The sequence below is a fragment of the Stegostoma tigrinum genome, chromosome 25 (assembly GCF_030684315.1).
Source record: "Stegostoma tigrinum isolate sSteTig4 chromosome 25, sSteTig4.hap1, whole genome shotgun sequence".
NCBI lineage: Eukaryota > Metazoa > Chordata > Chondrichthyes > Orectolobiformes > Stegostomatidae > Stegostoma > Stegostoma tigrinum.
Window position 1 is genome coordinate 37711631 of NC_081378.1, and position 25748 is coordinate 37737378.

Sequence of the window (25748 nt, forward strand, 5' to 3'; positions counted from 1 at the left end):
TTTCTGCTTGTAAAATCATCAAGGGCAGTCAGACACAGATTAATGTGAGTTGCAAAATGTCAAGTGTGAGGTGCAGAAAAATATTTGAACATAATGACAGGTCGCCACTTGGAGTTGTAACCTCAATGTGTGGAACAAGCAACTTGATGGCAGTGATCGAATTACAACAGACGTTTCTGTGCATAGAAACAATGTGCGAGGCTAAGTGGAGTAGCAGGGCAACGGTCTCAATGTTAAATGTTTGTAGAGGCTGAATAGATTCAGTGGAAAGATTCGCAAATGTCTGCAGAAGAATCGTTCTGTCATTCTATAAAAGTCCATGATCTTTTAAGCTCAAAATATTCTACTGTTGCAGAAATAGAATAAGACACTGGAAGACCATGGGAACAGCCTTTTACCGAACAGGAGGTGAAGATTCCATCAATTCACTGGTATCTAAGGCCTTGCAATTCTTACAGACATCATCGGTACTCACCAGTTGTGGAGCCAGTGGTTGAGCCAGGAGTTGTTGCTGAGACTGTTGTGGAGGTTTGTTCTGAAATATGAGAGAAATTGAAGTTCGCACCACTATGATTCAATTCCAAACTAATATATATCATATTTTCGGAACGAAATACGGGAAGCATTCTGGCTGGATACATTATAGCAATCAGTAACTATGTGTGTGAAATACACACTGAAATAGAGATAAGTGAAAGATAGCAGTTGTCCAAAATTTGAACGAATGCTGTGGGCAGTGATTCTCTTCCAACGACACTTAATGTTCAACAAACTCAGTCTTCACTCACCAGATGTGGAACTGGAAGTCGATGGTGCTGTAGTGGTGAATACTAATGTTGAAGTTGTTTCTTCTAAAATAAAACAAATGAACTTCGAGTCAGTATATTCCTTTTTGATTTGAGGCTGCTTATTCCACCTCAAGCAGCACCCTCAGATCGTGCACAAACCAACCGATAAGGACCAACCGGTTTGAAAATTCTTACTGCAGCCGAGAAAGCATGGCACGTGCCCAGAATAAAATAGATGGTGGATGCCACGTTCGTGTCAGGAACCGTAAGACAGTCCTTTCTTTCAGTGATTGACTAGCTTTGAGGCACTGAAACTCCCCATCAGAGCTTCTTTCAAGAATATGATAATTCTTCAACTACGAGTGGAATCATTAAGAACACAGAGACTGACTTCAAGGATACTGATATGCAGATGCCTTTTTTATGTTTGTTCCTGAAATAATTCTGAATGAGGTTTGATGACGGGGAACTTGCAAAAGGATGAGAGAATGTGGAAAAAAGTTCAGAACCTATCCTACAAATGGCCAATCCAAAAGCAACCTACCATATCATAAATTGTATCAAGCATCCGTGTCATTAACCTGCTCTCTATCACACAAGTGTTCCAATGGTAGGTCAAGACTGCATTTCTGCTTGTAATAGCATCAAGGGCAGTCGCACACAAATTAATGTGAGTTGCAAAGTGTCAAGTGTGAGGTGAGGAAACACATTTGAACAGAATGATATAGTTTGCCACTGGGCATTGTAATCTAACTGTGTGACACAACCAATTTGATGCCAGGCATCAATCTGCATTAGATGTTTCTTTGAATAGAAACAATGTGAGAGGCTCAGTGGAGTACAGGGGAATGGCATCAATATTAAATGTTTGGTGTGGCTGAATAATCTGTCTGGATACATTATCACAACCGATAAGTCCAAGTGTCAAATACACACTGACATAGAGATAACTTAAATTTAGCAGCTGTTCAAAATATGAGCGAATGCTGAGAGAAGAGATTCTCTTGAAAGGATACTTAATGTTCAACAAACTAAGTCTTCACTCACCAGATGTGGATTTGGAAGCAGACGGTGCTGTAGTGGTGGGTACTAATTTTGAAGTTGTTTCTTCTAAAAGAAAACAAATGAACTTCTCGTCAGTTTAAGTCCTTTTTGATTTGAGGCTCTGTATTCCATGTCAAGCATCATTTCCAGATCGTGCACAAACAAACCGAGAGATGCCCAACTGGTTTGAAAATTCTTACTGCAGCTGAGAAAGCATGGCACGTGCTCAGTATAAAATAGATGGTGGATGCTACATTCAAGTAAAGAACGGTAAGAAGGTTCTTTCTTTTAGTGATTGACTAGCTTTGAGGCACTCACCAGCAGACCTTCTTTCAAGAATATGATAATTCTTCAACTACGAGTGGAATCAAAAGAACACAGAGGCTGACTTCAAGGATACTGATATGCAGATGCCTGTTTTATGTTTGTTCCTGAAATAATTCTGAATGAGGTTTGGTGAATAATTAAGACATCAACCTCTTCCCGCTTCTCTCTCTTGAGTCACTTTTGTAAGAGCAAATGATCGCAAATTCGTTGTGGAGGATCTCATTTTTGAACAGTCAGAAGTGTCTCTCAGAAATTTTGAGTCAAGCATAAAGCCTCACATTCTGATAGACGATACTACTCATTTTCCAATCAATGTGAAATGTATTTTTCAAGCCAGCAGAGTGTGCAGGGAAATGTCCAATGCGTTCTATCAGGCAACAGGCAGAGTGTTATCCTTTCCACATCAAAGAGTTGATGATCTGACTAAATTGAAATCACAAGGCTCCATTGAAGACTTTAGCACAAGACGTTCTGAAGGCAGGATGTGGATCACATACCAAAACTGACAAAGAAGTTTCCCTACACCAATGTTTTTAATATTGTTGCTTCAAATTGATTTCTCACGTTAAATGAAAAAGGACTAAACTCACCAGTTGTGGAGCTGGCAGTAGAACTGGCTGTTGTGGTCGTCCCTGATGGTGATGTGATTTCTATTGTAGAAAAGGAAATGTAAACACAATCCAGACACAAACTGATTCATGACCAATGAAAAAGATTTCACAGCACTTAGGGGAACATGCAAAAGGATGAGAGAATGTGGAAAAAAGATCAGAACCTATCCTACAAATGGCCAATCCAAAAGCAACCTACCATATCATAAATTGTATCAAGCATCTGTGTCATTAACCTGCTCTCTATCACACGAGTGTTCCAATGGTAGGTCAAGACTGCATTTCTGCTTGTAATAGCATCTAGGGCAGTCGCACACAAATTAGTGTGAGTTGCAAAGTGTCAAGTGTGAGGTGAGGAAACACATTTGGACAGAATGACAGAGTTTGCCACTGGGCATTGTAACCTAACTGTGTGACACAACCAATTTGATGCCAGGCATCAATCTGCATTAGACGTTTCTTTGATTAGAAACAATGTGCGAGGCTAAGTGGAATAGCAGGGCATTGGCATTAATATTAAATGTTTGGAGAGGCTGAATATTTTCAATGGGACGGATGAAAAATGCCTGCACGAGATTCCTTTTGATATTGTGGAAATATATTGACTTTTTGTGCTCAAAGCTCTCTCCTCTTGTAGGAATAGAACAAGATGCTGGAAGACCATGGGAACAGCCTTTTACCAAACAGGAGGTGAAGATTCCATCAATTCACTGGAATCTAAGGCCTTGCAATTCTTACAGGCATCATCGGTACTCACCAGTTGTGGAGCCAGTGGTTGAGCCAGGAGTTGTTGCTGAGACTGTTGTGGAGGTTTGTTCTGAAATATGAGAGAAATTGAAGTTCACAACACTTTGTTCATTTCCAAAAGATATATGATATGTTTCAGAATGAGAGGAGGCAAGTATTTCTCCCAGATACATGGTGGAAATAAATAAATGTTCATGTCCAAACCACCACAGAAAAAGAGAAAAGTGACAAATATAAATTGTCAAACAATTGAACCATAAATGAGCAAAGAAGTGATTCTGTTCAAGGGTCACTTCATGTTTAGTAACTGAAGGCTTCACTCACCAGTTATGGAACTGGAAGTAGACGGTGCTGTAGTGGCGGATACTGTTGCTGAAGTGGTTTCTTCTAAAAGATAAACAAATGAACTTCCAGTCAGTATGTTCTTTTTAGATGTTGGCTTGGTTGTTCCTCTTGAAACAGCCCCTCCAGATGGTGTGCAAACAAAGCGAAAGATGACGAGCCAGTTTGAAAATTGTGACTACAGCTGATAAAACATGGTTTATGTCACAATGAGAAGTAACGATCATTCCAAATAAATGAACCCAATTATCCATGTTACATATACTAAGACAGTGCCTTGTTTGAGGCATCAAATGGCTTTAAAGCACTGAATCTCACCAGCATACCTTCTTTCAACAACATGATGATACTTCATAGTGATACCACTGCGAGTGGAAACATTAATATTACAGAGACTGACTTCACAGATACCCTTACATAAAAAGTTTTCTATTTCATGTTTGTGTCTGAAATATTTCTTCATGAGGTTTGGTGAATAATTAGGACATCAATACCTGTCCACTTCAATGATTTTATTCAGTTTTTGAAAATCAAATCAACACAGTTTCATTGTCAAGAAGCTAAAGATGACGTTTATATCAAAGTCATTGGTCTTACGGCTCATGGAAACCATCACATACCTGTTGTTGAGGTACTGGTGGAGCCAGGTGTAGTTGTAGGCGCTGTTGTTGTTCTTGTTGTTGTTGTTGTTGATGTTCCTATTGAAAAAGAAAATGAATAATATTCAATACTTAATCAACATTCACTAGAAACCAATCTGACATGAATTATGATGGAAATGGGACAATCAACTGAATTCCGATAGAATTTTTACAATGAATTGTGCCAAGTATCAAGCTGATGGTAGTAGTATGTGTTCTCAGTGAGGCTGCTGAAATTCAGAAACCGTTCCACTTGCAACAAGGTTGTGAATTGTGTTGAATGCATGTATCACTCACCAGCTGTGGAAATGGCAGTCGTCTCAGCTGTGGTACCTGTCCCTGTTGTTGTAGCTGATTCTTCTGAAGGAAAAAGAACAGAATCATCAAGTAATTTTTGAACGGCCCATGCGGCACGATTGAGAGAAGACAATCATTCTGTCATTGAAACGGACAGTGGACACAGGTATCATGAAAATTATTACAATGACCTGGCAGCTGATAGGAGCCAAAGGTCACTGCAGGAAGGTAATTGCTTTTGAGGTGTGATCACTGTTGGAGAATAGGAATTGTGCCCATCAAATTTGTTTAAAGTCAGACAATTCAAATAATCAATCTCAGAAGTTTTGAGTCAAGTGTCAAGACTGTTTGGCACCCTGAGGGAGCTCACTGCTCATCTTCCAATCAAAGTGAGAGGTATTTTTCAAGCAAGCAGATTGCGCAGGCAAACGTGTAGTGCAATGTATCAGCCAACAGGCCCAGTGTTGTCTTTCTGTATCAAAGGGTTGATGATCTGACTGAGTTGAATGCACAAGGCTGGACGGAAATCTTCAGCACAGCATCTTCTTTAGGCAAGACAGTGGTTGATGGACCAGAAGTAACAAAGGAATTTCCCTGTTCAGAGACTTTTTAGGTCTTTGCTTCAAATTGAATCTTCATGTTTACTGAGAAAGGACTGAACTCACCAGTGGTGGAGCTGGCAGTAGAACTGGCTGTGGTGGTCGTCCCTGATGTTGATGTGGTTTCTATTGAAGAAAAGAAAATGTGATCACAATCTCGACATATAAACTGAATCATGACCAATGAGAAAGATTCAACAGAACTTAGGAGGGAGTGCACAAAGGATGAGAGAATGTGTAAAAAAGATCAGAGCCTATCCCACAGATAGCCAATCAAAATGCATCCTACCATATCATAAATTGTGTCAACCATCTGTGTCATTAACCTGCTCTCCATCACACGAGTGTTCCAGTGGTAGGTCAAGACTTTATTTCTGCTTGCAATAGCATCAAGGGTAGTCGCACACAATTTAATGTGAGTTTCAAAGTGTCAAGTGTGAGGTGAGGAAACACATTTGAACAGGATGACGTTGTTTGCCACTGGGCGTTGTAAGCTAAATGTGTGACACAACCAATTTGATGCCAGGCATCAATCTGCATTAGATGTTTCGTTAAACAGAAACAATGTGCCAAGCTAAGAGGAGTAGGAGGGCAACAGAATCAATATTAAATGTTTGGCGAGTCTGAATATTTTCAATGGGGCGGATGAAAAATGCCTGCACGAGATTCCTTTTGTTATTGTGGAAATCTATTGACTTTTTGTGCTAAAAGCTCTCTCCTCTTGTACATACAGAATATGATGCTGGAAGACCATGGGAACAGCCTTTTACCGAACAGGAGGTGAATATTCCATCACTTCACTGGTATCTAAGGCCTTGCAATTCTTACAGACATCATCGGTACTCACCAGTTGTGGAGCCAGTGGTTGAGCCAGGAGTTGTTGCTGAGACTGTTGTGGAGGTTTGTTCTGAAATATGAGAGAAATTGAAATTCACAACACTTTGATTCAGTTCCAAACTAATATATATCATTTTTTCGGAATGAAATAAGGTAAGTACTCTGGCTGGATACCTTATAGAAATCAGTCAGTATATGTGTGAAATACACACTGAAATAGAGATAATTGAAATATAGCAGTTGTCCAAAATTTGAACGAATGCTGTGGGCAGTGATTCTGTTCAAACGATATTCAATGTTCAACAAACTAAGTCTTCACTCACCAGATGTGGAACTGGAAGTAGACGGTGCTGTAGTGGTGAATACTAATGTTGAAGTTGTTTCTTCTAAAAGAAAACAAATGAACTTCGAGTCAGTATATTCCTTTTTGATTTGAGGCTGCTTATTCCACCTCAAGCAGCACCCTCAGGTCATGCAGAAACCAACCGATAAAGACCAACCGGTTTGTAAATTCATACTGCAGCTGAGAAAGCATGGCACGTGCCCAGAATAAAACAGATGGTGGATGCCACATTCATGTAAGGAACAGTAAGACAGTCCTTTCTTTCAGTGATTGACTAGCTTTGAGGCACTGAAACTCCCCATCAGAGCCTCTTAGAAGAATATGCTAATTCTTCATCTACGAGTAGAATCATTAAGAACACAGAGACTGACTTCAAGGAAATTAATATGCAGATGCCTGTTTCATGTTTTTTCCTGAAATAATTCTGAATGAGGTTTGGTGAATAATTAAGACAGCAACCTCTGCCCACTTCTCTCTCTTGAGTCACTTTTGTATGAGCAAATGAACATTAAATCATTATCGAGGATTTCATTTTTGCACAGCCAAAAATCTCTCTCTGAAATTTTGAGTCAAGCATAAAGCCTCACATTCTGATAGACGATACTACTCATCTTCCAATCAATGTGAAATGTATTTTTCAAGGCAGCAGAGTGTGCAGGGAAATGTCCAATGCGTTCTATCAGGCAACAGACAGAGTGTTGTCCTTTCCACATCAAAGAGTTGATGATCTGACTAAATTGAAATCACGAGGCTCCATTGAAGACTTAAGCACAAGACGTTCTGAAGGCAGGATGTGGATCACATACCAAAACTGACAAAGAAGTTTCCCTACACCAATGTTTTTAATGTTGTTGCTTCAAATTTATTTTGTAAGTTTAATGAAAAAGGACTAAACTCACCAGTTGTGGAGCTGGCAGTGGAACTGGCTGTTGTGGTCGTCCCTGATGTTGATGTGGTTTCTATTGTAGAAAAGGAAATGTAATCACAATCTAGACACAAACTGATTCATGACCAATGAGAAAGATTTAACAGCACCTAGGAGCACATGCAAAAGGATGAGAGAATGTGGAAAAAAGATCAGAAACTATCCTACAAATGGCCAATCAAAAAGCAACCTACCATATCATAAATTGTATCAAGCATCTGTGTCATTAACCTGCTCTCTATCACACAAGTGTTCCAATGGTAGGTCAAGACTGCATTTCTGCTTGTAATAGCATCTAGGGCAGTCGCACACAAATTAATGTGAGTTGCAAAATGTCAACATAGAACATAGAACATATAACAGTACTGCACAGAACAGGCCCTTCAGCCTACAATGTTGTGCCGACCATTGATCCTCATGTATGCACCCTCAAATTTCTGTGACCATATGCATGTCCAGCAGTCTCTTAAATGACCCCAATGACCTTGCTTCCTCAACTGCTGCTGGCAATGCATTCCATGCTCTCACAACTCTCTGTGTATAGACCCCGCCTCTGACTTCCCCTCGATACTTTCCTCCAACCAGCTTAAAACTATGACCCCTCGTGCTAGCCATTTCTGCCCTGGGAAATAGTCTCTGGCTATCAACTCTATCTATGCCTCTCATTATCTTGTATACCTCAATTAGGTCCCCTCTCCTCCTCCTTTTCTCCAATGAAAAGAGACCGAGCTCAGTCAACCTCTCTTCATAAGATAAGCTCTCCAGTCCAGGCAGCATCCTGGTAAACCTCCTCTGAACCCTCTCCAAAGCATCCACATCTTTCCTATAATAGGACGACCAGCACTGGACGCAGTATTCCAAGTGCGGTCGAACCAAAGTTTTATAGAGCTGCAACAAGATCTCACGCCTCTTAAACTCAATCCCCCTGTTAATGAAAGCCAAAACACCATATGCTTTCTTAACAACTCTGTCCACTTGGGTGGCCATTTTAAGGGATCTATGTATCTGCACACCAAGATCCCTCTGTTCCTCCACACTGCCAAGAATCCTATCCTTAATTCTGTACTCAGCTTTCAAATTCGACCTTCCAAAATGCATCACCTCGCAGTTATCCAGGTTGAACTCCATCTGCCACCTCTCAGCCCATCTCTGCATCCTGTCAATGTCCCGCTGCAGCCTACAACAGCCCTCTATGCTGTCAACGGCACCTCCGACCTTTGTGTCGTCTGCAAACTTGCTGACCCGTCCTTCAATCTCCTCATCCAAGTCATTAATAAAAATTACAAACAGTAGAGGCCCAAGGACAGAGCCCCGTGGAACCCCACTCACCACTGACTTCCAGGCAGAATATTTTCCTTCTACTACCACTCGCTGTCTTCTGCTGGCCAGCCAATTCTGTATCCAGGCAGCTAAGTTCCCCTGTATCCCATTCCTCCTGACCTTCTGAATGAGCCTACCCATGGGGAACCTTATCAAATGCCTTACTGAAGTCCATATTCACCACATCCACAGCTCGACCCTCATCAACTTTTCTAGTCACATCCTCAAAGAACTCGATAAGGTTTGTGAGGCATGACCTGCCCCTCACAAAGCCGTGTTGACTGCATTTGATCAAGCCATGCTCTTCCAGATGGTCATAAACCCTATCCCTCAGAATCCTTTCTAACACCTTGCAGACGACAGACGTGAGACTTACTGGTCTGTAATTGCCGGGGATTTCCCAATTTCCTTTCTTGAAGGGAGGAGTTACATTTGCCTCTCTCCAGTCCTCAGGTACGACTCCAGTGGAGAGCGAGGATGCAAAGATCTTCGCAAGTGGCGAAGCAATTTCATTTCTCGCTTCCCAAAGCAGCCGAGGACAAATCTGGCCCGGGCCTGGCGACTTGTCAATCTTAATGTTTGGCAAAATTTTCAGCACCTCAGCTTCCTCTATCTCTATCCATTCCAGCATGCACACCTGCTCTTCGAAGGTTTCATTCACTACAAAGTTTGTTTCTTTCATAAAGACAGAAGCAAAAAACTCATTTAGGGCTTCCCCTACCTCCTCAGACTCCACACACAAGTTCCCTATGCTATCCCTGATCGGCCCTACTCTTTCTTTGACCATTCTCTTATTCCTCACATAAGTGTAAAATGCTTTTGTGTTTTCCCTAATTCGTTCTGCCAAGCCTTTCTCGTGCCCCCTCCTGGCTCTCCTCAGACCATTTTTGAGCTCCTTCCTTGCCTGCGTGTAATCCTCTCTAGCTGAACTTGACCCTAGCTTCCTCCACCTTATGTAAGCTACCTTCTTCCTTTTCACAAGAAGCTCCACTGTTCTCGTCATCCAAGGTTCCTTTATCTTACCCCTTCTTCCCTGTCTCAGAGGGACATATTTACTCATCACTCGCAACAATTGTTCCTTAAACAGTCCCCACATGTCTATAGTTCCCTTACCATGAAACAATTGCTCCCAGTCCATGCTTCCTAACTCATTTCTACTTGCGTCATAGTTTCCTCTTCCCCAATTAAATATCAAGTGTGAGGTGAGGAAACACATTTGAACAGAATGACATAGTTTGCCACTGGGCATTGTAACCTAACTGTGTGGCACAACCGATTTTATGCCAGGCATCAATCTGTGTTAGATGTTTCTTTGATTACAAAACAAGGTGCGAGGCTAAGTTGAATAGCAGGGCATTGGCATCAATATTAAATGTTTGGCGAGTCTGAATATTTTCAATGGGGCGGATGAAAAATGCCTGCACGAGATTCCTTTTGTTATGGTGGAAATATATTGACTTTTTATGCTAAAAGCTCTCTCTTCTTGTACATACAGAACATGATGCTGAAGACCATGGGAACAGCCTTTTACCGAACAGGAGGTGAAGATTCCATCACTTCACTGGTATCATATGCCTTGCAATTCTTACAGACATCATCGGTACTCACCAGTTGTGGAGCCAGTGGTTGAGCCAGGAGTTGTTGCTGAGACTGTTGTGGAGGTTTGTTCTGAAATATGAGAGAAATTGAAGTTCACAACACTTTGTTCATTTCCAAAAAATTATATGTTACGTTTCAGAATGAGAGGAGGTAAGTATTTCTCCCAGATATATGGTGGAAATAAATAAATGTTAATGTCCAAACCACCACAGAAAAAGAGAAAAGTGACAAATATAAATTGTCAAACAATTGAACCATAAATGAGCAAAGAAGTGATTCTGTTCAAGGGTCAGTTCATGTTCAGTAACCGAAAGCTTCACTCACCAGTTATGGAACTGGAAGTAGACGGTGCTGTAGTGGCAGATACTGTTGTTGAAGTGGTTTCTTCTAAAAGATAAACAAATGAACTTCCAGTCAGTATATTCCTTCTTGATGTTGGTTTGGTTGTTCTTCTTGAAACAGCCCCTCCAGATGGTGTACAAATAAAGCGAAAGATGACGAGCCAGTTTGAAAATTGTGACCACAGCTGATAAAACATGGTTTATTCCACAATGAGAAGTAACGATCATTCCAAATAAATGAACCCAATTATCCATGTTACATATATCAAGACAGTGCCTTGTTTGAGGCATCAAATGGCTTTGAAGCACTGAATCTCACCAGCATACCTTCTTTCAACAACATGATGATACTTCATAGTGATACCACTGCGAGTGGAAACATTAATATTACAGACACTGACTTCATAGACGCTCTTATATAAAAAGTTTTCTATTTCATGTTTGTGTCTGAAATATTTCTTCATGAGGTTTGGTGAATAATTAAAAGTTCAATATCTGCCGACTTCAATGATGTTATTCAGTTTTCGAAGAGCAAATCAACACAGTTTCATTGTCAAGAAGCTAAAGATGACGTTTATATCAAAGTCATTGGTCTTACGGCTCATGGAAACCATCACATACCTGTTGTTGAGGTACTGGTGGAGCCAGGTGTAGTTGTAGGCGCTGTTGTTGTTCTTGTTGATGTTCTTACTGAAAAAGAAAATGAATAATATTCAATACTTAATCAACATTCACTAGAAACCAATCTGACATGAATTATGATGGAAATGGGAGAATCATCTGGATTCCGATAGAATTTTTACAATGAATTGTGCCAAGTATCAAGCTGACGGTAGTAGTATGTGTTCTCAGTGAGGCTGCTGAAATTCAGAAACCGTTCCACTTGCAACAAGGTTGTGAATTGTGTTGAATGCATGTATCACTCACCAGCTGTGGAAATGGCAGTCGTCTCAGCTGTGGTGCCTGTCCCTGTTGTTGTAGCTGATTCTTCTGAAGGAAAAAGAACAGAATCAACAAATAATTTTCGAATGGCACATGCGGCAGGATTGAGAGAAGACAATCATTCTGTCATTGAAACGGTCAGTGGACACAGGTATCATGAAAATTATTACAATGACCTGGCAGCTGATAGGAGCCAAAGGTCAATGCAGGAAGGTAATTGTTTTTGAGGTGTGACCACTGTTGGAGAATAGGAATTGTGCCCATCAAATTTGTTTAAAGTCAGACAATTCAAATAATCAATCTCAGAAATTTTGAGTCAAGTGTCAAGACTGTTTGCACCCTGAGGGAGCTCACTGCTCATCTTCCAATCAAAGTGAGAGGTATTTTACAAGCAAGCAGATTGTGCAGGCAAATGGGTAATGCAATGTATCAGCCAACAGGCCCAGTGTTGTCTTTCTGTATCAAAGAGTTGACGATCTGGCTGAGTTGAATGCACAAGCCTCGACGGAAATCTTCAGCACAACATCTTCTTAAGGCAAGAAAGTGGTTAATGGCCCAGAAGTAAGGAAGGAATTTTCCAGTTCAGAGACTTTTTAGGTTCTTGCTTCAAACTGAATCTTCATGTTTACTGAGAAAGGACTGAACTCACCAGTTGTGGAGCTGGCAGCAGAACTGGCTGTGGTGGTCGTCCCTGATGTTGATGTGGTTTCTATTGAAGAAAAGAAAGTGTAATCACAATCTCGACACATAAACTGAAATCATGACCAATGGGAAAGATTCAACAGCACTCAGGATGGAAGCACAAAGGATGAGAGAATGTGGAAAAACGATCAGAACCTATCCTACAAATGGCCAATCAAAAAGCAACCTACCATATCATAAATTGTGTCAACCATCTGTGTCATTAACCTGCTCTCCATCACACAAGTGTTCCAATGGTAGGTCAAGACTTTATTTCTGCTTGCATTTGCATCAAGGGTAGTCGCACACTAATTAATTTGAGTTTCAAAGTGTCAAGTGTGAGGTGAGGAAACACATTTGAACAGAATGACATAGTTTGCCACTGGGCGTTGTAACCTAAATGTGTGACACAACCAATTTGATGCCAGGCATCAATCTGCAATCGAAGTTTCTTTGAATAGAAACAATGTGCGAGGCTCAGTGGTGTAGCAGGGCAATGGCATCAATATTAAATGTTTGGAGAGGCTGAATAGTTTCAACAGGATGAATGACAAATGCCTGCACGAGAATCGTTTTGTCATGTGGAAATATATTGACTTCTTATGGTAAAAGCTCCTCCTCTTGTAGGAATAGAATGAGATGCTGGAAGACCATGGGAACAGCCTTTTACCGAACAGGAGGTGAAGATTCCATCACTTCACTGGTATCTAAGGCCTTGCAATTCTTACAGACATCATCGGTACTCACCAGTTGTGGAGCCCGTGGTTGAGCCAGGAGTTGTTGCTGAGACTGTTGTGGAGGTTTGTTCTGAAATATGAGAGAAATTGAAGTTCACAACTCTTTGATTCAAATCTAAACTAATATACATCATTTTTTTCGGAATGAAATAGGGGAAGCATTCTGGCTGGATACATTATAGCAATCAAAAAGTGCATGTGTCAAATACACACTGAAATAGAGATAAGTGAAAGATAGCAGTTGTCCAAAATTTGAACGAATGCCAAGAGAAGTGATTCTGTTCAAAGGATACTTATTGTTCAACAAACTAAGTCTTCACTCACCAGATGTGGAACTGGAAGTCGATGGTGCTGTAGTGGTGAATACTAATGTTGAAGTTGTTTCTTCTAAAAGAAAACAAATGAACTTCTAGTCAGTATATTCCTTGTCGATTTGAGGCTGCGTATTCCACATCAAGCAGTACGTCCAGATCGTACACAAACAAACCGAAAATGACCAACCGGTTTGAAAATTCTTACTGCAGCTGAGAAAGCATGGCACGTGCCCAGAATAAAACAGATGGTGGATGCCACATTCATCTGAGGAACAGTAAGAAGTTCTTTCTTTCAGTGATTGACTAGGTTTGAGGCACTGAAACTCCCCATCAGAGCTTCTTTCAAGAATATGATAAATCTTCAACTATGAGTGGAATCAATAAGAACACAGAGACTGACTTCAAGGATACTGATATGCAAATGCCTGTTTCATGTTTGTTCCTGAAATAATTCTGAATGAGGTTTGGTGAACACTAATTCATTGTCAAGGATCTCATTTTTGCACAGCCAGAAATCTCTCTCAGATATTTTGAGTCAAGCATAAAGCCTCACATTCTGACAGATGACACTACTCATCTTCCAATCAATGTGAAATGTATTTTTCAAGGCAGCAGAGTGTGCAGGGAAATGTCCAATGCGTTCTACCAGGCAACAGGCAGAGTGTTGTCCTTTCCACATCAAAGAGTTGATGAACTGACTAAATTGAAATCACGAGGCTCCATTGAAGACTTAAGCACAAGACGTTCTGAAGGCAGGGTGTGGATCACATACCAAAACTGACAAAGGAGTTTCCCTACACCAATATTTTTAATGTTGTTGCTTCAAATTTATTTTGTAAGTTTCATGAAAAAGGACTAACTCACCAGTTGTGGAGCTGGCAGTAGAACTGGCTGTGGTGGTCGTCCCTGATGTTGATGTGGTTTCTATTGTAGAAAAGGAAATGTAAACACCATCCATACACAAAAACTGAATGAAGACAAATGAGTGTGATTCATAAGCATTCAGGAGGGAATGGTCAAATGAAAAGAGACCCCGTAAACTGATCAGAATCTATCACACAGGTGGCCAATCCACAGGAATCCTGCTATATCATAACATGCATCATTCTCTTTCTCTCTGCTGCAAGGGTTTTCCTGTGATAGGCCAAGACATCGTTTCTGCTTGTAAAATCATCAAGTGCAGTCGGGCACAGATTAATGTGAGTTGTAAAGTGTCAAGTGTGAGGTTAGAAAAATATTTGAACATAGTGACAATTCTCTAAGGCCTTGCAATTCTTACAGACATCATCGGTACTCACCAGTCGTGGAGCCAGTGGTTGCGCCAGGAGTTGTTTCTGAAACTGTCGTGGAGGTTTGTTCTGAAATATGAGAGAAATTGAATTTCACAACACTTTGTTCACTTCCAAAAGAATGTATAACACTTTCCAGAATGAGAGGAGGTAAGTATTACTCCCAGATACATGGTGGAAATAAATAAATGTTAACGTCCAAACCACTACAGAAAAAGAGAAAAGTGACAAATATAAATTGTCAAACAATTGAACAATAAATGAGCAAAGAAGTGATTCTGTTCAAGGGTCACTTCATGTTTAGTAACTGAAGGCTTCACTCACCAGTTATGGAACTGGAAGTAGTCGGTGCTGTAGTGGCGGATACTGTTGTTGAAGTGGCTTCTTCTAAAAGATAAACAAATGAACTTCCAGTCAGTATATTCCTTTTTGATGTTGGTTTGGTTGTTCCTTGAAACAGAATCTCCAGATGGTGTACAAATAAAGCTAAAGATGACGAGCCAGTTTTAAATTGTGACTTCATCTGACAAAATATCGTCATCATTGCATCTATCACTCACCAGTTGTGGAACTGGCAGTCGTCTCTGTTGTGGTACCTGTCCCTGTTGTTGTAGCTGATTCTTCTGAAGGGCAAAGAAAAGAATCAACAACTAATAATCCAATGCCACCTGAGGGAAGATAATCATTCCGCCATTGAAATGGACAGTGGAATTGGATCACATTTAATGTATTGCAATGGCCTGGCAGCTGATAGGAATGAAAGGACTATGCAGGAAGGTCATTGTTTTTGAGGTGTAGTCACTTTTGGAGAATAGGGTTTGTGCCCATCAAATTTTGCACAGTCAGACAAGTCAGAAAACCAATCTCAGAAACTTTGAGTCAAGTGTAAAACCTGTTTGCCATCCTGACAGTGCTCACTACTCATCTTTGAATCAAAATGAGAGGTATTTTTCAAGCAAGCAGAGAGAGCAGGCAAATATCAGTATAATATATCTGCTAACAGGTCCAGTGTTATTGAGTCTTTATCAAAGAGTTGATGATCTGGCTAAATTGAATGCACGAGGCTCCACAGAAGATTCCAGCAAAGCACCTTCTTAAGGCAGAATGTGGATCATAGACCAAAACTGACAATAAATTTCCCTGTCCTGACGTTTTTTAAATTCTTGTTTTAATTTTTTTCCCACCTTTTTAAAAATGGACTAACTCACCAGTTGTGGAGCTGGCGGTAGAACTGGCTGTGGTGGTCGTCCCTGATGTTGATGTGGTTTCTGTTGAAGAAAAGGAAATGTAATCACAATCTATATATATAAACTGAATCAAGAGGGAGTTCCTACTGTATTCTGGAGGAAATGAAGAAATGAAGAGAAAATATGTATGAAAGTTCAAAACATGTCACACAGATGGCCAATCAGGAAAATGCTGCCATATCATAACTTGTGTAAAGCAACTGCATCGTTCTCGTGCTCTCCATCACATGAGTTTTCCTGTGATCATTTCTGCTTGTAAAACATCAAGGACAGTCGGACACAAGTTACTGTGAATTGCAAAGTGTCAAGTGTGAGGTGAAGGGAAACATTTGAACATATTGACGTGGTTTGGGACTAGAGGTTGTAACCTCAATTTGTTGTGCAACCAACTTTGAATAGAAACAATGTGCGAGGCTAAGTGGAAGACAGGGCAATGGCCTCGATGTTAGGTGTTTGGAGGAGCTGAATAGTTTCAATGGCAAGATTGGGAAATGTTGGCACCAGAGTTGTTCCATCCTTCTGTAAAAGTGTATGATCTTTAATGCTTGAAATATTCCTTTGGTTCAGAAATAGAATAAGACGCTGGAAGGCCTTGGCAACAGCCTGTCACTGAACAGGAGGTGAAGCTTTGATCAATTCTCTGGTATCTAAGGCCTTGCAATTCTTAGCAGAAGACATCGTTACTCACCAGTTGTGGAGCCAGTGGTTGAGCCAGGAGTTGTTGCTGAGACTGTTGTGGAGGTTTGTTCTGAAATATGAGAGAAATTGAAGTTCACAACACTTTGATTCAATTCCAAAGTAATATGTGTTGATTTTCAGAATAAAACCAGGGAGGGATTCTGGCCAGATACATTATGGAAATAAAAAGTGCCATAGCATTGTTTATGTGGATATCTCATTGCATCATTTTATCACTTATTTGAAGCTTGTTACATTCATTAATAATACAGAGACTGCCTTCAATGATGCTTATGTAGGAAGAGCCCTCTTTCATGTTTGTTTCTGAAATAATGCATATTGAGATTTGTACACATCTGTACAATCTGTACACATAAACTGAGTCAAGACCAATGAGAGAGTTTCTTCCGCATTCAGTAAGGAATGCCTAGGTAATGAAAGAATGTGTAAAAATGTTCAAAACCTGTCCCACAGATGGCCAATCAGGAAGGATCCTGCCATATCATAACTTGTAGAAAGCATCTGCATCATTCTCCTGCTCTCCATCACATGAATGTTCCTGTGACAGGTCAAGACACTGTTTCTGCTTGGAAAAGCATCAAGGCCAGTCGGATACAGATTAGTGCATGTTGCAAAGTGTCAAGTGTGAGTTGAGGAAACACGTTTTGAACAGAATGACATAGTTTGCCACTGGGGATTGTAACCTGAATGTGTGACACAACCAATTTGATGCCAGTGATCGATTTAGTTTCCATCAGCTTCTCCACAATGAATTTCAAGCTGATGGGATGAATATGCATTCTCAGTAAGGCTGCTGAAATTCAGGAACCATTCTGCTTGCAACAGGGTTGTAAATTGTGTTCAATGCATGTATCACTCACCAGCTGTGGAACTGACAGCCGTCTCAGTTGTGGTACCTGTCCCTGTTGTTGTAGTTGATTCTTCTGAAGGACAAACAAAAACTTTAACAACCAATATGTCCAATACTATGTTGGACAGAATTCAGAGGAAAAGCAGACTCAAGGAGCATTTTGTCATTGAAATGGGCAGTGCAAACGAATAATGTTAAAAGTATTATAATGGCCTGACACCTGACATGAGGCAAAGTCACTGCGGAAAGGCAACTGCTTTTGAGATATAGTCACTGTTGGAAAATAAGGATGGTGCCCATCAATTTTTGCCCAGACAGAAAATCAAATCTCGGAAATTTTGATTTAAGTGTGAAGATTGTTTGGTACCCTGACAGATCTCACTGCTCATCTTCCAATCAATGTGAGAGATAGTTTTGAAGCAAGCAGAGAGTGCAGGCAAAGGACCAATATAATCTAACAGCCAACAGGCCCAGTGTTATCTTTTCTATATCAAATAGTTGATGAAGACTTCATCCACTGAAGGCTTCAGCACAACATCTTTGGAAGATAGAAGGTGGACCATGTACTAAGAATGACAAAGGGATTTCCCTGTCTATATGTTTTGTAGGATCTTGATTCAAATAGTTTACCACATTTAATGAAAAAGGACTAAACTCACCAGTTGTGGAGCTGGCAGTAGAACTGGCTATGGTCGTCGTCTCTGATGTTGATGTGATCTCTGTTTAAGAAAGCAAAATGTAATCACAATCCATGCGCATAAACTGAAACAAGACCAATGAGAGGGAATGCCTAAGTAATGAAAGAATGTGTAAGAAAGTTCAAAAACTGTCCTACAGATGGCCAATCAGGAAGGATCCTGCTATATCATTACTTGTAAAAAACATCTGCGTTGTTCTTATGCTCTCCATCACATGAATGTTCCTGTGATAGGCCAAGACACCATTTCTGTTTGCCATAGCATCAAGGGCAGTTGGGCACAGATTAATGTGAGCTGCAAAGTGGCCAGCGTGAGGTGTGGAAATATATTTGACCACAATGACAGTTTGCCACTGGGGGTTGTAACCTAAATGTGTGGTGCAACCAAATTGATGCCAGCCATCAAAGTGCATTAGATGTTTCTGTGTATAGAAACAATGTGTGAGGCTAAGTGGAGTAGCAGGGCAATGGTCTCAATGTTAAATGTTTGTAGAGGCTGAATAGATTCAGTGGGAAGATTGGCAAATGTCTGCACAAGAATCTTTTATGCTAAAAGCTCTCTCCTCTTGTACGTACAGAATATGATGCTGAAGACCATGGAACAGCCTTTTACCGAACAGGAGGTGAAGATTCCATCAATTCACTGGTATCTAAGGCCTTGCAATTCTTACAGGCGTCATCGGTACTCACCAGTTGTGGAGCCAGTGGTTGAGCCAGGAGTTGTTGCTGAGACTGTTGTGGAGGTTTGTTCTGAAACATGAGAGGAATTAAAGTTCACAACACTTTGATTCAATTCCAAAATATTTTATATTGCCTTTAAGAATGAAAGGAAAATAAGATTCCTGTTATATGCATTTATGGAAATAAATGGAGTGACATGTTGGCTCAGTGGTTAGCACTGCTGCTTCACAGCACCAGGGTCCCGTGTTCGATTCCACCCTCGGGTGACTGTCTGTTTGGAGTTTGCACATTCTCCCTGTGTCTGTGTGGGTTTCCTCCAGGTGTTACGATTTCACACCGCCCAAAGATGTACAGGGTAGATGGATTGGCCATGCTAAGTTGCCCATTGTATTCAGGGATGTGTAGATTATGTGGGGTACAGGGGGATGTGTCTGGGTGGGATGCTCTGAGGGTCGGTGTGGACATGTTTGGCCGAAGGCCCTGTTTTCACACTGTTGGGATTCTACGTAATGTATAAGAACAAAATAATTCTTCATTTTGAGTCCATTACAGGAGAAGAGAGAGGTCGATCATCTCAATTATCAAAATAATTTCACTAAAGCTGAGTGAACTGATCATGTTCAAAGTTTATTGAACACATTCTAAGACTTCATTCAGCACTTGATGCACTGGAAGTAGACATTGGTGTAGTGGTGTATACCTCTAGGTGCTGTTTAAAAAATTCTAAATTGAAGAAAATTAGAAATGTGGGCATGTCTTCCTGTGGTGTAATATTCTCTGGCTGTATAGGAACACTCTAATCATCTTCAACAGAATACCGCAGGCATTTTTATGTCCAGCAGAGGGTATAGACAAAGGTTACGCCTAATCTCCCATCTAACAGGTAACACCCACTCCTAGTATTGTCCTTTCTCGGGCAAACGTTTAAGATCTGATTCGATTTATCGCATAAGACTCTGGTGAGAGATTTGAGCATAATCCCTTCTGAACTGAGAATGTGGCCTCAGACCAACAGTGTAAACATTTCCTGACCAGGAGTTTGTTACAATCTTGCTTCAAATTACTTTCCCATGTTAATGAAATAGGATGGCCTCACTTACCAGGTGTGGAACTGGCAGTCGAACTAGCTGTTGTAATTGTCTCTGTTGTTGTAGTTGTTTCTTTTAAAGCAAAATAAATGCAGTCACAATTAATACAAACAACTTGAATCAGGACAGCACTGAATGAATTTCAAAGGCATTCAGCAGGGGATACACAAAGGAAGAGAGAATTATTATGAAGTTTATAAACTATTCTCACTCATGCATAATTACCTAACACCCTGCTATTTTACAATTTGTTAAACCATCCACACCATTCACTAACTCTTCATCAAACAAGTGTCATTGTGAATGTTTCAGACGCTGGTCAGATCACCATTTATGATCTCTCACTCTTATGACACTTAGAATACAGAGGGTGCATTGAAAGGCTGAAGGAGATGCAATGCAGAATACAATGCCATCTGTTAGAAATTGGATATTTCTCTGTTATTCTTTAGCTAGCCACCTTGTCTCCCATCTGGAGAAAGATCACATGCATCATGATGCTCAATGCAAAATTCAATCATAATCATCACTTTAGCTCAAACTATTCTTGCTAAACAGTTAAAAATATGCTTAATTTCATTGCAAGATGCAATTGCCCTTTGAAGATTAATTCGTTTCATTCAGCCAGAGAGCATGAGTCAATGCTTTAAATTGTAAGCTCTAAGTTGGCAATTCAAAATAAGGCATAATCAAGAAGTACCAGACCACAGAATTGTGAATAATGTTATATCTCATTGCATAGGTAGAGAGTTGCAGCTTGAACACAAAATTAGCTAAGCAATGGTATGCAGTGAGCAATGGTCAATGGTTACTTTATGGGAGTGGTGGGAACCTTGCTTTTCATGATATAAAATAATAGTGAAAATCTTGGTGTACAGAGGAGAATTTCAAAGTCTGTGGTGATATGAACATCAGAAGCATTGTAAACTGAGGAGAACACCAAAGGAAGTAGGCAAGTTGATGGATTGGGTCGAAAGGTGGCAATTATACTTTAATGTGAATTAACATGACACATTTGCATGGGAATAACATGGATAGTCAATGGAAAATAAGAAATAAATAACATTCATAAGAGGGTGCAGTAGTAGAGGAAGCTGCTCGTGTATGTACATGGATCATTAACACTGGCAGGACAGATGGATAGAGCAATTAATGAAGCACACATTGACCTTGGCTGTATTAAGACAACCATTAATAGAAAAGCAAGGAGGATATGCTGAACTTACACAAGGCACTTGATAAAACTTATCTGGAGTTTGGGTATGTTTCTGGGCATTTCATTAAAGGAGAGATGTAAATGCATAGGAGAGCAGACTGTAGACCTTTCTAAAAATGGTTGCCTGGGTGAAAAACTGCATCCCAGTTGGAAAGATTGGACAGATAAGGCCATGTATTTGGGAATAAGAATGATAACAGGAGATCTGAAATGCATGCCTTGAAGTTGAGTGGAGCCTTGATCAAATTCAGGCATTCAAAATAGTATTAAATGATTATTTGAACAGAAACACAATGGAATGGTACGGAGAGATTGCTTTACATTTGTTTTTGAAATAATTCAGGACGAGATTTGTCAACACTGAGGCTAATAATCTATAGCCTTGAACATGATTTGAATGTTCCTCAAAGAGCAGAGAAGTAAACTGCCAACGATAAGGAGTTCGAGATTTATATCCAAGGCTTTATGTTTGTACATCACTCACCTGTTGTGGAAGCTGTGGTAAAACCAGGTGTAGTTGGAAGTATTGTTGTTGTTGTCCCTTTTGAAAAAAAAGATATTCAAAACCATAAACCTTAATTTGATTCCGAAAGATGCTTTAACGGACATTCACCAAAAACCAAACTAACACAGATTCAGATCAAACTAAGACAAAAGTTTAGATCACATCAGATTCTTCAAGAAGATTTGTGTGACATGTGAAGCCAACGTGGCTAATACACTTTCACAGTGAGGTTGCTGAAGATCAAAAACCATTCCATTTAATGAACTTGGTAACGTGTATTCAATGCATGCATCACTCACCAGTTGTGGAACTGGCAGTTGTCTCAGTCGTAGTGCCTGGCCCTGTTGTTGTAGTTGATTCTTCTGAAGGATGAAAAAAAGCATTAACAATCAAACAGCCAATTGCACATGGGATGGAATTGAGAGGGGAGACAGACTCAACAAGTATTTCAAAATAGAAATGGAGGATACAAACAGATAATATTAAAACTATTATAATAACTTGGGACCTGATATGAGCCAAAGAACATTGCAGAAAGGAAATTATGTTTGAGGTGTAGTCGCAGTTGGGGAATAGGAATGATGTCAATCAATTTTAGGACAATACATACAGCTGTACAAAAATCTATTAGAAATATTGGCTCAAGCCCATCTTCAATATAATACCACAGTCATTTTCCAGTTCACCAGAGAGTACAGACAATGCTCAGCTTTGCGTCTGATTCAACAGTCAACACTTCAGTCCCATTATTGACCTTCCTCAGTTGAACATCTTAAAAATCTGACTAGATTTAATGCACAAGGCTCTGGAGGGGGGTTTTGATCCGAACATTTCCTGAATTGAACGAAGACTGACAACAGGTTTATTACACTTTTGCTCTACACTTCTTTCTCTTAATTAATGACGTAAGAAATCACTCACCAGTTGAGGAACTGGCGGGAGACCTAGATGTAATGGTTGTCTCTGTTGTTGTACTTGTTTCTTTAGAAGAAAAACAAATGCAATCACAATCAACATACAGAACCTGAATCGAAACAGTGCTAAAAGAGTTTCAATAGCATTCAGCAGGGAATACACAAATGAACAGAAAATTTGCAAGAAACATTATTCCCATTGATGCTCAAGCAGACAATATCCCATTATATTGTTGCTTGTGTAAACCATCTGTACCTTTCATCAGCTCTCCATCAAATGAGTGTCATTGTGTTGGATTGAGACACTGATTCCCATTACCATTTATGATTCATAACAGAATAGATATTAGTTATACAATAGCTGATCTCCTGGTCCTTGATCTGGAGACAGTTATCACATAACAAGATAAGTCATGTAAATTCAATTACGTTTATCACCTAACTCAACACATAGGTGCCAAGTGGTTAAATGTTCTGCAAAAATTAGCTGCATGATCTAGTTACCCTTTGGAAATCTGTTGCATTCGCTTAAACAGGAAAGATTGTTTCAAGAACATTTACATTGGCAAATGTGAGTTCTAAGTTGGCAATTCCAAATGAGGTATAACAAAAAAGTAAAGTGCCATATCACAAACTTGTCAGAAAAGCCCACACACACAGAATAAAGGGAGCAGTTGCAACATGGATATAGATTTCGCTGAGCAATGGGCAACAGAGATCAATGGTCAATAGATACCTATTTTTGTGCTGGAAGAAGGATAATAGTGAATTAGCAATGATATGGGCAATGCTCCCCTTGCTATTCCTGATATACCTTAGCAGTCTAGATCTCTTTGTGCAGAGTACACTTCTTAATAAAGTGAAGGAGCAGAGGGACCTGGATATATGTGCACATAGATCATTGCAATTAATAGGACAGGTGAAGACAGCAGATAATACGATATCCAGTAGCCGGATTGGGTCATGGAGTAAAAGAGCAAGGAGGATATGCTGAATTTATATGAGGCCTTTGCTGGATTATTGTGTGTCGCTTACTTCACAGGAAGTATGTGAGCATACTAGAGAGAGAGTAGAGATGTATAATAATGGTTCCCAAGAATGAGAAACTTCAGTTACTGGGAATAGTTTGGAGAGGTTTGGAGCATTCTCCTCAGAGAGAAAGCTAAGAGGAGATTCAATAGAAGTTTTGAAAATCATGAATATAATGGGATCTTTTGCACCTACTTAGAAGATAGATGGTACCTTTGTTTAATTTCATTCAAAATTCAGGGCATCTGACAGTGCGTCACTCCCTTAGCACCTTATTGTGGTGGAAATTTGTTTTCGGGTTCTGTTTCTTAAACTATATAAATTAATATTGTACTTGCCAACAGTCACATTGCTTTATAAGTATGGCTTTCTCTTTACCTGTGCTCTTTATTGTTGAAGAAGATGTTGTCAGCGATATAAATGGAGTTGAAGTGGATGATACAGTTGTGCTCACAGTTGTGGGTGTAAATCCTGTTGTGATAAACATACCTCAAATAACTCTGGAGTTCTATTCTAATCATGACATTTTTTAGTACTGTTACTCAGTTCCCAAATGCAGAAAATAAGAGCGCACTTGTATTTAATGCTCATAGTAGGTATTATGTAAATATGGAAATACTAGGTAGATGAGGAATTGAGTGATGCTTGAGTGAGGTTAAGGCAATGTGGGCAGAGTAGGAGTAAGTTTTACTACTGAGAACGGCCCAGTATAGATGTGACTGTATGTAGGTGGATGCAGTTCTGAATATTTCATCACTTGATATCCTCTCTTCAATTGTCTCACCCTAATGCTCCCCATTTGGGCATTTAACTAATCTGTTCTCATGCAGCAAGCCTTCCGCATCAATTGGAAAGAAAATAGATTGTTCATTAACCTATTGCATTAATCTTCACTGTCACTCAAATCACCTTATGTTTTGCAGCTGCAACAAATTTGTAAGAAATTGGAAAAGGAAGAGTTTCAATAAAATGTTTAAAAATGGAAACAGGTAGCAAAGTGATTGTTGATCCTATAGAAAATAGTAATAGAAATTACAGAGATGGCAATTGACCTGAAGAGGTATTTTCCATCATTCTTCACTATTGAGGATTCAAGTAACTTCCCAGAATGAGCTGTCAAACAGGAAATGGACAGAAGATAGGAACTCTAGAAAATAATGATCAGTGAGGAAATGTGACGAAACAAATTTTTGGAGTTATAAGTCGATGGCCCTTGATGCTGATGGACTTCATCTTTGGACCTTAAAAGAAGTTGATTGTGAGATAATTGATAGGTAGATTTAACTTTCCAATGTTCTCTAAGTTCTGATAGGTTTCACTACAATAAAAAATACTGTTGTAATGTTTTTGTTCAAAAAATAAGGGAGACAGAAAGCGAGAAACTAGAGTGTACTCCAATGAAAAAAATCACTGAGCCTCATGGCTCTTTGGACTCCAATTATTGACTTTAGAGTTAAACCAAACCTCCTATCCACTGGAATAATACCTACTCATTTGCGCAACTGAATGTGATTTAATTATTTGCAACAGAATGTATTTTTAATCTGAGTTTGAACTGTAGGCCGTAAGCTCTTAAACATTAAATAGACTACAGGAGTTGTTAATATTGATACTGGGGAATTAAGAAGACAAGCACTGTCCTGCAGTCCAACAAAACTAGACATTTTACATGCACTGAGTTAACAACTGAAGGCTGAGATGAAAAGTTACTTACGGTTGCAATGTGTGACTCCATTGATACACATACTATAAATGAAACAATAAGATATTACAACAAGGTACAAGTGTGAAATGCTTCACAGAATGTTGAACAACACAGACTGATTAGGGATAGTGAATATGGCTTTGTGTGTGGAAAATCATGTCTTACTAAATTGACTGCGATTTTTTTGAAGAAGTGAAGAAGAGGATTGTTGAAGGAAGAATGGTGGATGTTGTCCATATGAACTTCAGTAAGGCACTTGACAAGGTCCCTCATGGTTGACTGGTTAACAATGTTAGATCACATGGAACACAGGGAGAACTAGCTATTTGGATACAGAAATGGCTTGAAGGTAGCAGACAAAGAGTGGTGGGGCAGGGTTGGATTTTGGGCTGG

The 25748-nt window shown here is 39.8% G+C and overlaps 2 protein-coding genes and 2 long non-coding RNA genes across 4 annotated transcripts in view; all 4 read right to left on the bottom strand.

Moving 5' to 3' along the window:
- Positions 1 to 482: 482 nt before the first annotated feature.
- Positions 483 to 2819, bottom strand: LOC132210958 (uncharacterized). The gene is made up of 4 exons (XR_009447224.1): positions 2750 to 2819; positions 1836 to 1898; positions 789 to 851; positions 483 to 535 (listed from the first exon to the last, which is right to left on the bottom strand). It is a non-coding gene; the product is annotated as an uncharacterized LOC132210958 (long non-coding RNA).
- A 694-nt stretch (positions 2820 to 3513) lies between these two features.
- On the bottom strand, positions 3514 to 6367 carry LOC132210974 (integumentary mucin C.1-like). The gene is made up of 6 exons (XM_059654775.1): positions 6244 to 6367; positions 5463 to 5522; positions 4798 to 4860; positions 4480 to 4557; positions 3842 to 3904; positions 3514 to 3587 (listed from the first exon to the last, which is right to left on the bottom strand). The coding sequence occupies exons 1-6, from the start codon at positions 6365 to 6367 to the stop codon at positions 3514 to 3516; spliced, it is 462 nt and encodes a 153-aa protein (XP_059510758.1).
- Positions 6368 to 10744: 4377 nt separating this feature from the next.
- LOC132210960 (uncharacterized) lies at positions 10745 to 11752 on the bottom strand. Its single transcript, XR_009447226.1, has 3 exons — positions 11689 to 11752; positions 11383 to 11451; positions 10745 to 10807 (listed from the first exon to the last, which is right to left on the bottom strand). It is a non-coding gene; the product is annotated as an uncharacterized LOC132210960 (long non-coding RNA).
- A 544-nt stretch (positions 11753 to 12296) lies between these two features.
- Positions 12297 to 25748, bottom strand: part of LOC125463425 (mucin-19-like) — a 43019-nt gene continuing 29567 nt past the window's right edge. Inside the window, exons 29-46 of the mRNA XM_059654776.1 lie at positions 25365 to 25396; positions 24029 to 24121; positions 22629 to 22688; positions 22007 to 22069; positions 21687 to 21743; positions 19999 to 20058; positions 18908 to 18967; positions 18180 to 18239; positions 17531 to 17593; positions 16660 to 16719; positions 15933 to 15992; positions 15285 to 15347; positions 15049 to 15111; positions 14734 to 14793; positions 14300 to 14359; positions 13446 to 13508; positions 13132 to 13191; positions 12297 to 12412 (exon numbers count right to left, since the gene is read on the bottom strand). Coding sequence (XP_059510759.1) covers positions 12297 to 12412; positions 13132 to 13191; positions 13446 to 13508; positions 14300 to 14359; positions 14734 to 14793; positions 15049 to 15111; positions 15285 to 15347; positions 15933 to 15992; positions 16660 to 16719; positions 17531 to 17593; positions 18180 to 18239; positions 18908 to 18967; positions 19999 to 20058; positions 21687 to 21743; positions 22007 to 22069; positions 22629 to 22688; positions 24029 to 24121; positions 25365 to 25396 — 1153 coding nt within the window. The remainder of the gene's footprint in view (positions 12413 to 13131; positions 13192 to 13445; positions 13509 to 14299; positions 14360 to 14733; positions 14794 to 15048; positions 15112 to 15284; positions 15348 to 15932; positions 15993 to 16659; positions 16720 to 17530; positions 17594 to 18179; positions 18240 to 18907; positions 18968 to 19998; positions 20059 to 21686; positions 21744 to 22006; positions 22070 to 22628; positions 22689 to 24028; positions 24122 to 25364; positions 25397 to 25748) is intronic.

What these genes read in the sequence shown, in the direction of transcription:
- LOC132210974 (XM_059654775.1), bottom strand. Translation starts at nt 6,367, where the DNA reads ATGATATATATTAGTTTGGAACTGAATCAAAGTGTTGTGAATTTCAAT. An exon ending in TACTGCCAGCTCCACCACTG is followed by an intron (nt 4,861 to 5,462) that starts GTGAGTTCAGTC and finishes TTTTTCCTTCAG; the next exon opens with AAGAATCAGCTACAACAACA. An exon ending in TACTTCCAGTTCCATAACTG is followed by an intron (nt 3,588 to 3,841) that starts GTGAGTGAAGCC and finishes CTCATATTTCAG; the next exon opens with AACAAACCTCCACAACAGTC.